Genomic DNA, 18052 nt, shown 5'->3' with positions numbered 1-18052 from the left:
ATTTATTTGGAAATGATTTCGACAACAAACTTGACTTCGTCGAGTCCTATGGGAGTAATTAGTCTAATGTAGGCCTACCAAGCAGGCTGGATTGGGCAATGATAAGAGAGATCATCTTCAACCTATGCCCATTGTTCATAGGAGGATTGTAATCAAGTATGGTAATAGAGAAGGGTAATCGAGCCAAACAGTGTGGCAGGCGGGAGAGCAATAACCCCACGTGCCCATGAATCAGTGGAAGAGCAGAACAGAGACAGACAGGCAGGTTGATCTAACAATCCTTTACTTCCCATGGCATTGTCTTTCACAGGAACTCTTTGGCGCTAGATTCTATCCAGCTCTTTTTCAAGCGATATTTGTGTTAACAGTGTTTCTTTCAGTAAGGGTTCTAAAAGTTTGCTGTGCAGTACAGATTCAATGGCCTCTCACAGCCTCAAATTATTCAATTACTTTAGAACCTACTGCTGCTACACCAATACATTGCTGCAATCCTAGTCCCTCTATTAGACAACTAGATTATGAAACAGAACAAACTGGTAGTCTGAATCCTAATATCCTTTCACTTGCTAAAGTAAATGCAAATAAACACCTTGCATTAGGTATGTGGATGTCAAGGTATATCTTATAGATTCCCTCAAATCTTGATGAGTTGAACAAAGTTTCATACCAAAGCCGATCATTTGCATCATGTTTCAAATTGGGTGGGAACCAAATTATGGTCAAATATCCCCCATCTGTACACCATCTGAATGAGGATAGCCATTGATAGTAATGACCTAAACTCAAATCTATGTCTAAATTTAAATTTGTATTCAAGTCGAGACTGCGCACTGAAATGCTACCAAAATTGTTTTTCAGTTCCTTAATTCAATACATTAGGCTAAAATTTAAACAGAAAACCTTATCTTAAAATCTCCCCTTCTGCCCTACTGAGCCAAGGGTATACTACTGGATTTACTAAAATTAAAGTTGACTTTTTCCAAATAATGATTAGCAAATACAGAGTAGCAATGTCACTATGCTGTATTTAAAACTTTCTCCAAAGATAAATTCCTGTTAAAGTTCAAATATTACAAAGTTTCCCTTTCAAAACTGGTAAAAAAGTTTCAACCAACTGTTTATGGCCATCTACAATAATATTCTTAAAAAAGGGCATAGCATTTGTTCAAAGTGGTCTTGTAATATTACATATGTCACCAAAAGGATTTTTTTAACCTACCCTCTGTTCTGCTTAAACCTCTTCAAGTACAATTTCAAAACCTCCTTGAGAAGAGAGATGTGATAAGTATAAGACCACTTCTTCCTTATTTAGCTTTGAAATTCGGCAAAACTTTAATAAATGCATCTTTTCAGTTGAATCCTACTAAAATAGAGATAGCCTTTAAGTTACTGACTATTTTGACTCTAGCTAGGGCTAAGATATATATAGTAGAAAAAACAGTCAAATACTTAAATGGCCTTTAATCCAGAGGTTCAAAGTGAAGATGTGTTAAATACCTTAGTAAAACATCCAAATTCTAACTACTGTAATTGGCTGGTTGCTATCTAGTGATGCTTTAGATACGATGGAGTGATCGCTGGTGAAGACACCCATGAGGATCTAACTTCAGAAGTCCAGAACACGTTACTGCTCTGGATCCGGAAGCTCCTGCATGTGCACGAATCCTGCCTCCAAAATCCTGCCGCTACGATCGTCCGATGGAAAAATTATTACTGCTGCTATATCACCGTATTCTCCGATACACCATCCTCTGCTAGGGAATCCACTTGAACTCTTCCAAATTGACCAAGAACCATAGATCATGGCAGAAGGAAAGAAATCTTTCTTATTCCTTAAGCAATTGACTCCTGGAGGAGGATAGAATCTGCCAATCGTCAAGATACCTAATCAGTGGAGTTCCATTCAAGTGCTCTCAAGTAGAGCCAAGCATGAACACTTTAGGGAGCAGTAGAAAGTTCAAAGCACAGAACTTTGAGCTGGTACACTACTCTCCTGATGACAAGAGTGGGGATACTTCCTGTAGGATCAAAGGATTAGTATCCACAAGGATGTATTGTATTCTTCAGGTCCACAGAAGCATGAAGTTTTTATTTCTTATGACGGACCATACACTGCTTGAATGGTATTAGGGGACAAACTTGTTCAGCAAAGAAAGAGTGATGACTGGTCTCCAGCCATACAATGACTTCTATATCAAGAAGAGTCAACTGAAGGAGCCCGGATAACTGTCCCTGATGACCTCGAGGGCATTCCTATTCCATCCTCTTCACCTTTGTCACTATGGAAAGAGTTTCTGGCAATATCTGATGATAGGTCTGGACCGTCCTCAGTGTGTATGAGAGAATGGCAAGAGTTGATGAAAGGTAGGTGGTATCTGTCCCATGTAAGAGTCACTCTGATCAAAGTCTTGACAGGCATCAACCCACTTGTGGCAGTTGTAAGAGGGGAATGCCAACTTCAGCATTCACTTCTCCTCCCTCCCTCTATCCCCTTTCATGGGCTGACCAGGTTAAGGGGAAAAAAGGTAATCAGCCTTTGATGATGATGAATTCTTTGAGTCAGAAGTAGCAACATTCAGTATGAGACCAAAAGTTTGCGTGCTGATACTACTCAGTGTGGTATAGCTTTTAGCATGTAACTAACATGTCAGAAACAGTTACATGCTCTGAATAGCTAGCTGGCAAGATCTGTACTCCAAAAAGAACAGTCAAGACCTGTCTCAAAAAAGGAAGTTTATTAGATACAGGCATATGCTCTGCATTGGGAACTGGTATAGCATGATGAGCAACTAAAGGAGGAATAAATTCGTGCAAAGTATTTGGCACCTCAGAAATTCCATAATTGGGCAACAAAGTAGCTTCTGATAAACAAAGTTACAGAAAAGCTTAAAAAATAAAAGTTTCAACACAAAGAAAGGTGGCTGACCAAGTACACAGCTAAACCACACATGAGAAATCAAAATGGTAGTGACTGATTACAAAACCAATCTATCTACCAGTGTGTCTTACCAGAAGGAAAAGGGTTTTACATACATCTTTGGCAGAAATTATATGTCATCTTTCATTTTACCTAAAGCTCTCAATTAAAGAATGGATAGCCAATGAGTCTTAGGAAGTTTTCTAGATATACTGCATTATCAAGTGCTGACAAATGCTTTTCTACAATAAAAATATAAAACACATACATGATGCTTCCTGACACACAACTATCTACTTATTCATCATTTCTAAAATGAAATCTCTCACAAGTAAAATTTAGCCAAGCATCTAACTACTATTCTAACAAGGCTAACATTCCAAGCATCTGCTTTGGATTTTTAAATCAGGAGCCTGTACTAAGTTTGTACCATTAATTTATTATTTTTCAAGTTCAAGAAAAGTAATAAGCAAGTTTGGATATACTGTATATACAGTACAATTAATAAATTCACTAACAAGAGTTTACAAAATATTATCTAGCTTTGGAAATTCTTGGGAAAGGTGATGAATTGCCTAAAAAAAAACACTGTGTATCAGCTACATTCACCTGTAATAAAACTACTAACCTCAGGACGGCAAAAATGATCTTCATTTATTCCTAGTTCAGCATTGATAGCAGCTTCTTCAGCAGCCATTTCTGAATCTGTTCCTGGGCTTCTGAAATTGCAAAATGTCTAATTACCATATCACTCAAATAAGAGCTGACAAAGATTTGTCTAATCAACAATACATGTCTATCCCAACAAAGTGATAAACCCTGAGAACATTTGTGATCATTGGTCAATGAAAGTGGTAATATATTGGGAGTGAGTTTCAGCTTTTAACCAGGTTTCAACCTGCATTTTAAATATTCAGTGATGATTAAAAAGCATTATAGAGGATTGTCTATTCATATCTGTTGTACATGTTATAATTATTATATGATCCTATTTCATTCATGTGCATTATAGGATCCTATTTCATTTATGTGTATTGTGTCGTCTATACATTATGTGCATTATAGGATCCTATTTCATTTATGTGTATTGCGTCATCTATACATTGGCGCTCATTTGTGAGAATGTAAGCAAACAGTGTTTCAGTTTGGCAGCTCATTTACTCGCTGCGTATATGGTACAGTATTATTGTCTATAGACTTTAGCTAAACTTTATTATCTATTATATGCTAGCAGCAAATGGTTCATTAGCTAGCTGTGTATACTGTGAATTTACTAACTGACCCATATATGCTATTAGGTGTCAGTGTAATTTCATATTGAACTTATTTTGACTGCCGATGCAAATGCCATTTTATTTCTCATCATGCTATCTTTCATTGCAGATATTATCATTGTCATGTGATGCCTTCCAAGTGATAATAAACATTTCATGAACAAAAAGTGAATCTTATTTATGATAATATCAGTGATCTTGCTACATTACAATGCCTGCTGTACAATGCCCCATCGACAATTGCAATTATGTGACCCCCGACCTGTCTGACGCCATTGTTGCTGCCCTACTGACCGCCCATTGCATAAACCACACAGCTGCTGCTCGACCAGGTGCTGCAGCGCAACATGCACAAGTGGAAAAGGTTAAGAGGCCTACCATCACTGCCGCAGGAACCACCGAAGAATGGTCATATTTTTTAATAAGGTGGGATGAATATGTAAATGCCACAGCCATTAACGGGCAAGAAGCTGTTGTTCAGCTGCTAGAGTGTTGTGAAGATCAATTACGTAAAGATGTGACTAGAGCTGCTGGAGGCAGCCTCCTCGCAAAACCTATTGCCGAAGTCATTGCTGCCATTCGAGCCCTAGCCGTACGTGAAGAAAATGTAATGGTGGCACGGGTCACACTCCATAATATGAGGCAAGACAGAGACGAACCTATCCGAGCATTTGGAGCCAGATTAAGGGGGCAAGCTGGTATATGTAAATTCCTCCTAGATTGCCCTTCCTGCGATAGTGAAGTGAATTATACCGAGCCAATTATTCAGGATATCCTTATCAGAGGCATTGAAGACCAGGAGATACAACTTGACCTGTTGGGTAACACAAATCAAAACATGACACTAGAAGAAGTTTTTAGATTTGTAGAAAGAAAAGAAGCCGGTAAACGCTCAGCGTCTTTATTCACGGAATCCCCAAGCACCGATGCCTCAAGTTCGTACAAAAAGTTTAACCGAACCAGGATTGTGAAACATGACTTAAATAAACCTGCTTCTGATGTGAGTTGCTCTTATTGTGGTAAAACAGGGCATGGCAGAAAGGCCCCTGCAAGTCTCAGAAAATCAGAATGCCCTGCATTTGATAAAACATGCCTTTCTTGCAATAAATTACACCATTTTGCTTCAGTTTGCAGGAAGAAATCACCTCAGGCAAGTGGAATACAATCACATGCTGCAATCCAACCTGAAGATAATGCTGTGTTTAATGAACTTTGTTCTGTCACCACATATCATAACAACTCATCCATTACACTTGATCACCATCAGTATGACGCTATGTCAAAATCATGGATTAAAAGGCCCTCTGGGCCCCAACCATTCATTAACCTCAAAATATCCACTTCCTCAGAAGACTATTCCCACTTCGGCTTCAAACTTCACGCCCCACCGAAAGCAGCAGTGGCTCGAGTAATGGCAGACACAGGCTGTCAGAGTTGTCTGGCAGGTATCCATGCTCTGAATAAACTTCACATCAAGCATTCTGATCTAATTCCAGTTAATATCTCCATGAAAGCTGCCAACAGTAAAGGCATAAATATTCTAGGAGCCGTTATTCTTCGCTTTACAGGTACCAACAACAGGGGTAAATTGGTTGAAACCAGACAAATCACCTATGTCACCGACAACTCTGACAAGATTTACTTGAGCAAAGAGGGCTGCATCGCCTTAGGTATAATCTCTTCCACCTTCCCCTGCATTGGCGAAGCGTCACAGGAAACATCATCGACTAATATTCAGACAGAGGAATGCTCGTGCCCCCAGAGACAACTCCCCCCACCACCACCCCAAAAGTTACCATTCGCTGCAACGGAGGCTAATAGAGAGAAGTTGCAGAAGTTCCTCCTAGAGCACTACGCATCCAGCACTTTTAATACATGTGAACACCAAAAGCTACCCATGATGTCAGGACCCCCGTTAAAATTAATGATTGATCCACATGCTGAACCAGTAGCGGTACATACCCCTATACCCGTTCCCCTTCACTGGCAGGATGAGGTAAAACAAGGACTGGACCAGGATGTGAACCTAGGAGTCCTCGAACAGGTGCCCATAGGCGAGCCTGTCACATGGATGAGCCGTATGGTAGTTTGCGCCAAGAAGAATGGTAAACCACGTCGCACAGTAGATCTGCAAGCCCTCAACCTCCATGCCACTCGCGAAACACACCACACACCATCCCCTTTCCATCAAGCTCGTGCAGTGCCAGCAGGTAAACGTAAAACCGTCTTAGATGCCTGGAATGGATACCACAGCGTACCGCTACGGCCCGAAGACCGTCACCTAACAACATTCATCACACCATGGGGCCGCTACAGGTATTGCACGGCCCCACAAGGATACATAGCTTCTGGTGACGGCTATTCCAGACGATACGACGAACTGGTCGGTCATATCCCGAACAAAACCAAGTGCATCGATGACACGTTGCTCTGGGCAGACAACATAGAGGAGAGTTTCTTCCAGACAGTACAATGGTTAGATATTTGTGGTCATAATGGTATCATTTTAAATCCTGACAAGTTTGTTTTTTCAGCTAACACTGTCCAGTTTGCGGGGTTTGAAATCACACCAGATTGCGTCCGGCCATGTGAGAAATATTTGTCTGCCATACGCGATTTCCCCACACCAAAAAACATAACCGACGTGCGCTCCTGGTTTGGCCTCATCAATCAAGTCTCTTATGCCTTCTCTATGACCAAACGCATGACCCCGTTTCGTAACTTTTTGCGCCCTGGCAACCCTTTCTGTTGGGACAGACACATGGACACCCTTTTTGAGGAATCTAAAGATCACATAATCGACGAAATCAAGAGGGGCGTTCAGATCTACGATAAAGAAAAACCAACATGCCTTGCTACCGACTGGTCCAAATCAGGCATTGGGTTCTGGCTCACCCAAAAACACTGCCTGTGCACACCAACCCGGCCATTTTGCTGCAAATCGGGCTGGAAAACCACCTTAATTGGGAGTAGATTCACACACCCAGCAGAGTCTCGTTATGCACCCATTGAAGGAGAGGCCTTGGCTGTAGTGGAAGCCCTTAACAAAACCAGATTCTTCGTCCTTGGATGCCCTAGCTTGTTCATCGCAGTGGACCACAAGCCCCTACTTAAAATCTTTGGTGATCGATCTTTTGAAGACATCTCCAACGCTCGCCTTCGAAACTTAAAAGAAAAGACACTACGATACCGCTTCGAAATGGTCCATGTTCCTGGCACAAAACACAAAGCAGCCGACACGCTCTCACGACATCCCACAGGCAATGGTCCTCCAATGAAACTACGTTTGCAGGACGACATCGCATCCATGCACTCCTGTAGTGATGAAATAAAGGATGATATCGACTCTGCCCTGCAGTGTGCACACGTTACATCCCTGCAATCCCTCGGCTCAGTGACGTGGGACAAAGTTCAAACTGCAACTAACAGCTGCCCGGACTTTCAACATCTGATCTCACTGATTGAAAATGGCATCCCCGAGGCTAAGAATGATGTACCACCGCATCTCCACGAATACCATAAGTTCCGCCACGAATTGTATACTGTAGACGGTGTAGTCATCTACAAAGACAGAATTGTGATCCCCCCCACCCTTCGTAAACAAGTACTCCAAGCCCTTCATGCGGCTCACCAGGGAATCACCTCGATGACAGCACGAGCAGATTCGTCTGTATTTTGGCCCGGCATCTCTAAAGATCTCCAAGACACACGTATGAACTGTTATCACTGTAACCGCATTGCACCTTCCCAACCCGCCCTTCCCCCACATCCACAAAACCCTCCTGCCTATCCATTTCAGCATATTTGTGCCGATTTTTTCCACTACAAAGGACAACAGTACCTCGTTGTAGTGGACAGGTATTCAAATTGGCCTGTCATCGAACGCGCAGCAGATGGTGCCACTGGGCTTATCAACAGTCTACGGAGGATATTCGCAACATATGGAATCGCTGATGAGCTTTCTTCTGATGGTGGCCCAGAGTTCTCTGCAAAAATCACTCAAGATTTCCTTCAGGCTTGGGGGGTCGACCATCGTCTTTCCTCAACCTATTTTCCCCATTCTAATTGTAGGGCAGAGGTTGGCGTTAAAATAGCGAAAAGACTCCTCACCGACAACACTGGGCCCACAGGAGACCTGAACATCGACGCCTTTCAGCGCGCCGTCCTTCAATACCGGAATACCCCTGACAAAGAAACCAAAGTTTCTCCAGCTATGTGTATCTTCGGAAGGCCCATTAAGGATTTTATCCCCATCTTGCCAGGAAAATACAACCCCCATCCCACTTGGAGAAGCACCCTCGCACAACGCGAGGAAGCACTCCGGAATCGCCATATGAGAATGGCCGAGTACTGGACCGAGCACACTAAGCGGCCCCCGCCATTGAGAGTTGGCGACAACGTCCGCATCCAAAACCAGACAGGTCCGAACCCATTAAAATGGGACAAAACAGGCGTTGTGTCCGAAGTGCGTCAATTCGATCAGTACATTGTCAGGGTCGATGGCTCTGGAAGGGCTACTCTTCGCAACAGACAATTTCTGAGGAAATACATCCCTGCTATTCCAAGACGACCACGATTAACCATTGGATACCCAATTCCCCAGCACGAGAAATCACGTCAACGCCCATCATCGCCACCAGAACCTGATACAGAACCGCACTCTACTGATCGACTGGAAGTGCCATACCCTGCGCCTACATCTCCCACAGATGCCACACCACCCCCATCACCACGTCCTCAATCTCCCATAACACCTGTTCACCACCCACAGGCACCTGACGCAGCACTACATGATGCACACCCTGATGCCTCTCCTGATAATTTCTTTCAAGCTCCCCCAAGTGCCCTTCCGGATCGTCCTCAGAGGCTGCGCAAGAAGCCTGCCTACTTGACTGACTATGATTGTAATACGTATTGATTCGTTTTTGCAGACCAATACTTTTCCACCCTTTATTTATCTTAATAATATTATATTTTTCATTCAGCTAGGCTCCATAGCCACATAGCTAATATGCTTTTATAAAGTAGTTTTCATATATTGCTCTAACATGTTCAGTTTTGTTTTTGAGTTTTCTTATTAGTACCCCAAAAAAAAACTTGGGAGGAGGTAGAGGATTGTCTATTCATATCTGTTGTACATGTTATAATTATTATATGATCCTATTTCATTCATGTGCATTATAGGATCCTATTTCATTTATGTGTATTGTGTCGTCTATACATTATGTGCATTATAGGATCCTATTTCATTTATGTGTATTGCGTCATCTATACATTGGCGCTCATTTGTGAGAATGTAAGCAAACAGTGTTTCAGTTTGGCAGCTCATTTACTCGCTGCGTATATGGTACAGTATTATTGTCTATAGACTTTAGCTAAACTTTATTATCTATTATATGCTAGCAGCAAATGGTTCATTAGCTAGCTGTGTATACTGTGAATTTACTAACTGACCCATATATGCTATTAGGTGTCAGTGTAATTTCATATTGAACTTATTTTGACTGCCGATGCAAATGCCATTTTATTTCTCATCATGCTATCTTTCATTGCAGATATTATCATTGTCATGTGATGCCTTCCAAGTGATAATAAACATTTCATGAACAAAAAGTGAATCTTATTTACATTATAAACCATGAGACGAGATAAAACTCATTTGACATTTGCTCATATGTCAGTGCCATACAAATACTTTCATAAAATTCCTCTCCTGCATCAGTATAGATGGCATGTACTATAGCATATTATATACAAGTATATGAATGTTATACGATTGGTAATACAAGTAGATGAATGTTATACACTTGGCAATTGAATAAAAGAACTAACTGTAAGTCATCAAGTTATGAAGTTATTGACATAAAATGTTTCAGCTTCAGACAATTGCATCGTATATACAATACAAATACGTGGACAATTTCATTTGAATATGACAGAAGAATAGTGTGCCTATTAGAAGCAAAATTAAATGGCATAACATGGCACCAGAAAAAAAGAACACAGTTGCTCAGTTTCTACTGGCATGCACTTCTGGATTGCTGTTCCCTGAGCTTTTTACATTAACTTTTTTGGTAACTTTTAGCCTTTCATTATGGCTCCCAGTAATACTTCAAAGAAAAGGAAAACTATAGCCATAGAAAAGAAATTAGACTTTAGAAAATGGGCAAAGAATGGAAGAAACAATGAAAATCATTAGCTGCATACTCCAACCAAGCTGCTGAACTGTCAAGATGATTACCAAAGTTAAAGATTGTAACTCTGAGGATGTGATGGGATCTGCGCCTATGAAATCGACAGTACAAGTAATCATGAAGCTGCAGTGGTCTTAATATTGAAATGGAGCAACTGTTAGTTCTTTGGTTGCAGGGCCATTGTCAACCAGTAATTCCAGTGAGACTTCTGTTAATTCAAGAGAAAGAAGAATAATTGTTTGAGGAATTTGGATGTAAAAAGTGGGAAGAGAGTGATAGTGAAACGTTTGTGGCTAGTAGGGGTTGGTTCAAGTGGTTTATTATCAAAACCCTAAAGTTCAAGGTGAAGCTACTACTGGTGATGAGAAAGCAGCAAGCGTGTATCCTAATATGTTAGCTGATATAATTAAGGAAGGATTACCATGCTGAACAGGTCTTTAATAAGAATAAAACAAGTTTATTTTGTAAGTGTATGTTTAATTGGACCTACTGTACATTGCCAAGGAGAAAGCAGCACCAGGCTTCTTGGGGTTAATGCTGCTGATGACTGGAAGTCTAAGCCCTCTTCCCCAAACCCTAATCAACAAGTCAAAGCCAATGCAGAGATAATGACCACTTCATTTCCAGAAAAATGGAAGACATGTTTTCGGCTTTCTTAAGAAAGAAGAATGCCTTCTTTTACAATGCTGCACCAGGCTCAAATGCAATTGGAAAAGAGGCTAGCTCCTATTTCTCATCCCATGCCTCAGCCTACACATAGGTTTCCTTAGACAGTCAAACTTTGTTTATAAAGCAAGGGGAGGCTACTGGAGATATTCCAAAGAAAACAGTGGGGCTCGTAGGTCACAGAAAGGCAAAGAGATTTCGAATTGGGAACATTGGAACTTTTCCCTAGGGGAGCAGAGCATAATCTCAAGAGATCTCAGTTGGTTAAAACATCCTTCATGCCACAACTTTTATCAGACCAGAATCCTGGAACTCAACTCCTTTGTAAGCAAGATGATGAAAAAAGGGATTATGAGTTTTTTTTTTTTTATTTCAAGGCTGATTATACAGCTTACCAAATAAAGACTCTCTGGTAAGAAGATTAATCTTTCCCCTTTGACCAACCTGCATTTTTGCCAATTACTACACCAAGGGACTTGGACCAGTACTATAGACACAGTCAATTCCTTGGAGACCACACAGTACCTCACCAATTACATATTTGTCCTTCATCAAAACTCATTTTTAATTCTAAAAACTCTGGTATTAATTTACAAAAAACTAACACCTATGATTGCTAACATTCATGGTAACGATGAATTACGGTTGCTTAAGGGATAACAGGCATACTTACATCAGGTGACAATATTAACTAAAAATATCTAAGAGAACTTTTTATGAGAGCAATATCCAGTCTTTTAAGAAAAAAACTGAGGTAAATCTGAATAACAAAATTTATGAGAAATAAGTTGAAATACAAAATATAAGTTGATGGATACATCAAAGGGAGAAAAGAGTAAACACCACTATAGGTACTGACCTACCCAGATACCTGACTAGTGAAGTGGGAATCTTACTGTTCTCCATAAGTGGATGTCTAAAATGGGCTCTTGGCCACAAGATTGGACAATGTAAACTGATGGGTTTCCTTTAAAACGAATACAAACTAACTTACTGGTCACTTTGAGGATGATCTAGATAGGGTGACGTGGCATTTCGTGGAGTGGGTGGAAGAACACCAGGGTGTTCATCTTCATCCATATCCTCTTCTAGGTCATCCAAAGTATTTGGTGGGGAAGTAAGCAATCGTTTAACTCCAGAGGTGACTTCATGAACAGCTCCTCCTACTCCATATGATACATTTTGAACAACATCCCCCATTCCTGAGAGGCAATACAACATAATCATTTTCAAACATTACGGAAAGTACTGATGGTGGATAATTTTTATTTCATCAACACAAACCTATTTTTTTACCTTATTCCTTATAGCTAAAAAATTTTGTTAAGAGGTGAATTTCTAAAAGAATACTTAATTCGTTCTCTAATAAAATAAAAATGTTATTTTCATTAGTAAAATAAATTTTTGAATATACTTACCCGATAATCATGTAGCTGTCAACTCTGTTGCCGACAGAAATCTACGGTCGGGATACGCCAGCGATCGCTATACAGGTGGGGGTGAACACCACAGCGCCATCTGTGGTCAGGTACTCCAGTACTTCTTGTCAACACCACCTCAATTTTTTCCTCGGTCCACTGGTTCTCTATGGGGAGGAAGGGTGGGTCAATTAAATCATGATTATCGGGTAAGTATATTCAAAAATTTATTTTACTAATGAAAATAACATTTTTCAATATTAATCTTACCCGATAATCATGTAGCTGATTCACACCCAGGGTGGTGGGTGGAGACCAGCATACATGTTAACAAAGAAGCTAAGTATCCCGTATTTTATTTTATTAGTTATTCAAAAATAACATAAAATAAATAAGTACCTGGTAAGTACCTGGTAAGGAAGACGACTTGAACCACTACTCTGCCTTTATTAAGTACGTCTTCCTTACTGAGCGTAGCGGTCCTCTTAGGATGCTGAACGACTCTTAGGTGCTGAAGTATAAAGGGCTGCAACCCATACTAAAGGACCTCATCACAACCTTTAACCTCGGCGCTTCTCAAGAAAGAATTGACCACCCGCCAAATCAACAAGGATGTGGAAGGCTTCTTAGCCGACCGTACAACCCATAAAAAGTATTCAAGAGAAAGGTTAAAAAGGTTATGGGATTATGGGAATGTAGTGGCTGAGCCCCCGCCTACTACTGCATTCGTTGCTACGAATGGTCCCAGGGTGTAGCAGTTCTCGTAAAGAGACTGGACATCTTTGAGATAGAATGATGCGAACACTGACTTGCTTCTCCAATAGGTTGCATCCATAACACTCTGCAGAGAACGGTTCTGTTTGAGGGCCACTGAAGTAGCCACAGCTCTCACTTCATGTGTCCTTACCTTCAGCAAAGCAAGGTCTTCTTCCTTCAGATGAGAATGTGCTTCCCTAATCAGGAGCCTGAATAGGTAAGAAACTGAGTTCTTAGACCTTGGAAGAGAAGGCTTCTTGATAGCACACCATAAGGCTTCTGATTGTCCTCGTAAAGGTTATGACCTTTTTAGATAGTACCGAAGAGCTCTAACTGGGCAAAGTACTCTCTCCAGTTCGTCCCCCACCAAGTTGGACAGGCTTGGGATCTCGAACGACTTAGGCCAAGGACGTGAAGGAAGCTCGTTTTAGCAAAAAACCGAGCTGCAAGGAACATGTAGCCGTTTCAGATGTGAAAACTATGTTCCTGCTGAAGGCGTGGATCTCACTTACTCTTTTAGCTGTTGTCAAGCACACGAGGAAAAGAGTTTTTAATGTGAGGTCCTTAAAAGAGGCTGATTGGAGAGGTTCAAATCTTGATGACATAAGGAACCTTAGGACCACGTCTAGATTCCAGCCTGGAGTGGACAACCGACGTTCCTTTGAGGTCTCAAAAGACCTAAGGAGGTCCTGTAGATCTTTGTTGGTGGAAAGATCCAAGCCTCTGTGGAGGAAAACCGCTGCCAACATACTTCTGTAACCCTTAATCGTAGGAGCTGAAAGGGATCTTACGTTCCTTAGATGTAACAGGAAGTCAGCAATCTGGGTTACAGTGGTACTGGATGAGGAAAACTGCATTGGCCTTGTACCAGCTTCGGAAGACTTCCCCTTTAGACTGATAGACTCTGAGAGTGGATGTCCTCCTTGCTCTGGCAATCGCTCTGGCTGCCTCCTTCGAAAAGCCCCTAGCTCTTGAGAGTCTTTCGAAAGTCTGAAGGCAGTCAGACGAAGAGCGTGGAGGTTTGGATGTACCTTCTTTACGTGAGGTAGACGTAGAAGGTCCACTCCTAGAGGAAGAGTCCTGGGAATGTCGACCAGCCATTGCAGTACCTCTATGAACCATTCTCTCGCGGGCCAGAGCGGAGCCAACCAACGTCAGCCGTGTCCCTTTGCGAGAGGCGAACTTCTGAAGTACCCTGTTGACAATCTTGAACGGCGGGAATGCATACAGGTCGAGATGGGACCAATCCAGCAGAAAAGCATCCACGTGAACTGCTGCTGGGTCTGGAATCGGAGAACAATACAACGGGAGCCTCTAGGTTATCGAGGTAGCGAACAGATCTATGGTTGGCTGACCCCACAGGGCCCAAAGTCTGCTGCAAACATTCTTGTGAAGGGTCCACTCTGTGGGGATGACCTGACCCTTCCGGCTAAGGTGATCTGCCATGACATTCATATCGCCCTGAATGAACCTCGTTACCAGCGTGAGCTTTCGATCTTTTAACCAGATGAGGAGGTCCCTTGCGATCTAGAACAACTTCCACGAATGAGTCCCTCCCTGCTTGGAGATGTAAGCCAAGGCTGTGGTGTTGTCAGAGTCCACCTCCACCACCTTGTTAAGCTGGAGGGACTTGAAGTTTATCAAGGCCAGATGAACCGCCAACAGCTCCTTGCAATAGATGTGAAGTGTCCTTAGCTCCTGATTCCATGTTCCCGAGCATTCCTGTCCGTCCAAAGTCGCACCCCAGCCCGTGTCTGATGCGTCAGAGAAGAGACGGCGGTCGGGTTTCTGAACAGCCAAAGGTAGACTTCCTTGAGAAGAAAGCTGTTCTTTCACCACGTGAGAGTAGACCTCCTCTCTTCGGAAACAGGAACTGAGATCGTCTCTAGCGTCATGTCCTTTATCCAGTGAGCCGCTAGATGATACTGAAGGGGGCGGAGGTGGCGTCTCCCTAACTCGATGAACAGGGCCAGCGATGAAAGTGTCCCTGTTAGACTCATCCACTACCTGACTGAGCATCGGTTCCTTCTCAGCATGCTCTGGATGCAATCTAGGGCTTAGTAGATCCTTGGGGCCGACGGAAAAGCCCGAAAAGCTCGACTCTGAAGATCCATACCCAGGTAGACAAGGGTCTGGGATGGGACGAGCTGGGACTCATCAAAATTGACCAGGAGGCCCAGTTCCTTGGTCAGATCCATAGTCCATCTGAGAATCTCCAGACAGCGACGACTTGTGGGAGCTCTTAAAAGCTAGTCGTCTGACGGAGCCGGACACAAGATCATGGTACTGCTGCACAGTCTGTGAACTGTCAACCATGGGGAAGCGAGGAAGTACAGCGACAACCCGAAGCTGTCTAGACTGTCTGGGTCGTACAGACAACTCCTTATCGGGTTGCTGAGGTTGCCGCACTGCGTCACAACAAGTCACTTCTGCTGGTTGTTGAACGTCTTCCCAGTGACACACTGACTCCGTAAACAAAAAATCCTCTAACAAGGACTAAGCTTGGACTGCATGTCTTGCAACAAAGCTCAAGGTCTATGGGAGCAGGTGTGGTAACAGACGGGGTTAGCGACTGAAGTGGAACCATTACCCTCCCTGGAAGCATGTTATGCTTAAATAAAAGTCCATAGGAGGCTAAGCAGCTAAAGGCTCCTCTCCAAATGACAGAGTCCTCAAGGGAATATCAGAAGGAGGGAGAATAGCACTTTCTCATCTACAGGAACCATATCCGAGAAAAGCTAAGTTCTCTCAGTGAGGGTTTCACTGGTGCAAAAGCAGCAGACTAGAAGGCAACGTTATGAAACTGCTTGACAGTCTAGTGAGTTGGCAACAACCAAAGATGTGTGACTGAGGAGCATGCGGTAAGGTATGCAGAGCATGCTGTATGCAGAGCATGCTGTATGTAGAGCATGCTGTAAGGTAAGCAGAGCATGTTGCATGGCGTGCGGCTTATGCTGCATGGGGTGCGGCTTATGCTGCATGGGATGAGGCTCATGCTGCATGGGATGAGGCTCATGCTGCATGGGATGAGGCTCATGCTGCATGGGATGAGGCTCATGCTGCAAGGGATGAGGCTCATGCCGCATGCGTTGAGGAGGATGCCGCATAGTATGAGGCTCCTGCCTCATGGGTTGAGGTGGTTGCCGCATAGCATGAGGCTCCTGCCTCATGGTTTGAGGAGGATGCCGCATAGCATGAGGCTCCTCATAGCATGAGACTCCTGCCTCATGGGTTGAGGAGGATGCCGCATAGCATGAGGCTCCTGCCTCATGGGTTGAGGAGGATGCCGCATAGCATGAGGCTGCCTCATGGGTAGAGGAGGTTGCCGCATAGCATGAGGCTCCTGCCGCATAGCATGAGGCTCCTGCCTCATGGGTTGAGGAGGATGCCGCATAGCATGAGGCTCCTGCCTCATGGTTTGAGGAGGATGCCGCATAGCATGAGGCTCCTGTGAGGTTCCTGCCTCAAGAGTTGCGTCTGCCTCAAGGGTTGAGGAGGTAGCTGCGCAGAGAGAGGCTCATGCTGTGAAGAATGCGGTTGCTGCATGCGTTGAGGCGGCTGCCTCATAGCATGAGGTTCCTGCCTCAAGAGTTGCGTCTGCCTCAAGGGTTGAGGAGGTGGCTGCGCAGAGAGAGGCTCTTGCCTCAAGAGTTGAGGCTCTTGCCTCAAGAGTTGAGGTTCTTGCCTCAAGAGTTGAGGCTCTTGCCTCAAGAGTTGAGGTTCTTGCCTCAAGAGTTGAGGTTCTTGCCTCAAGAGTTGAGGCTCTTGCCTCAAGAGTTGAGGTTCTTGCCTCAAGAGTTGAGGCTCTTGCCTCAAGAGTTGAGGTTCTTGCCTCAAGAGTTGAGGTTCTTGCCTCAAGAGTTGAGGCTCTTGCCTCAAGAGTTGAGGTTCTTGCCTCAAGAGTTGAGGCTCTTGCCTCAAGAGTTGAGGTTCTTGCCTCAAGAGTTGAGGCTCTTGCCTCAAGAGTTGAGGTTCTTGCCTCAAGAGTTGAGGCTCTTGCCTCAAGAGTTGAGGCGGTTGCCGCATAGCATGAGGCTCCTGCCTCAAGGAAAGTGGAGGTTGCTGCATAGCGCTGGTACCTGGCAACTCCCAATGCGGCAGCTCACGCATGGAGGCAGGAGGAGCCTCAACATCATACGTCTGGCAGGGCCACTAGAGTTTAAGAAAGACAACAACAAACGGAGCTACTGTCCGTTGAGACTAAGAATCTAAAACAGCTGGTGCGGCAACAGACGGAGTTACTGCCTGTTGCGATACCACCTTGCCTCTCTGGGAGGTGTGCAGTTGTCGTACTGCAGCAAGTCCGAACTGACCCAGTGCTAATGGCACCACCTAGGAGTTGGACTTGCGCGGAAGGGACCGACTTGCACTTAAAAGCTGCAAGATTTGGTCCATGGTTTCTGCGAGAAACCTCTTCCGCAGACGAGGAATAAAAGGGCTCTCTCGTCTTTGTGTGGGTGGGGTGATCACGTCGGCTACGTGAGTTGGTAACACCCGAAACCACGGAGGGAAACGTCTGTTCGTCGATCAAGGCCTGATGAACCCATAAGTCCTTCGACGTTACTTCTCCCCTGGGCTTGGGAGCTTGTAAGAGGTCCCAGACTAGGCGAACAACTGGCACGAACAGACGAACCCTCGAACGCAACACTGTAACACTTTGCGCTTATCACTTTATCACTTTTGATTTTCTGTTTGCACTTATTTCACTGAACTCGAAACTTTAAGTGGTTTGTACCTGAAACACGCAATTCTATCCTTCATTAAAAGTTAGTAATTGCGAAAACAGTATTACAATGTAACAGAAAAACATAATGAAAGATAAATAAT

General features: G+C 43.4%; 2 protein-coding genes across 4 annotated transcripts in view; one reads left to right on the top strand and one right to left on the bottom strand.

Annotated features, from left to right (window-relative positions):
* Nucleotides 1-18052, bottom strand: part of LOC137631738 (differentially expressed in FDCP 8 homolog) — a 216076-nt gene that overhangs the window by 127906 nt on the left and 70118 nt on the right. For all 3 annotated transcript variants that reach the window (XM_068363641.1, XM_068363643.1, XM_068363642.1), the window contains exons 3-4: nucleotides 12046-12253; nucleotides 3546-3636 (exon numbers count right to left, since the gene is read on the bottom strand). In XM_068363641.1, coding sequence (XP_068219742.1) covers nucleotides 3546-3636; nucleotides 12046-12253 — 299 coding nt within the window. The remainder of the gene's footprint in view (nucleotides 1-3545; nucleotides 3637-12045; nucleotides 12254-18052) is intronic.
* Nucleotides 3861-9662, top strand: LOC137631733 (uncharacterized). The gene is made up of 2 exons (XM_068363628.1): nucleotides 3861-4092; nucleotides 4301-9662. The coding sequence occupies exon 2, from the start codon at nucleotides 4403-4405 to the stop codon at nucleotides 9107-9109; it is 4707 nt and encodes a 1568-aa protein (XP_068219729.1). The 5' UTR covers nucleotides 3861-4092; nucleotides 4301-4402; the 3' UTR covers nucleotides 9110-9662.

This window comes from Palaemon carinicauda, chromosome 40, assembly GCF_036898095.1.
Source record: "Palaemon carinicauda isolate YSFRI2023 chromosome 40, ASM3689809v2, whole genome shotgun sequence".
NCBI lineage: Eukaryota > Metazoa > Arthropoda > Malacostraca > Decapoda > Palaemonidae > Palaemon > Palaemon carinicauda.
This window is presented reverse-complemented; position numbering and strand designations above follow the sequence as displayed.

Coding starts and splice junctions, on each gene's coding strand:
- LOC137631733 (XM_068363628.1), top strand. CDS start 4,403: ATGCCTGCTGTACAATGCCCCATCGACAATTGCAATTATGTGACCCCC.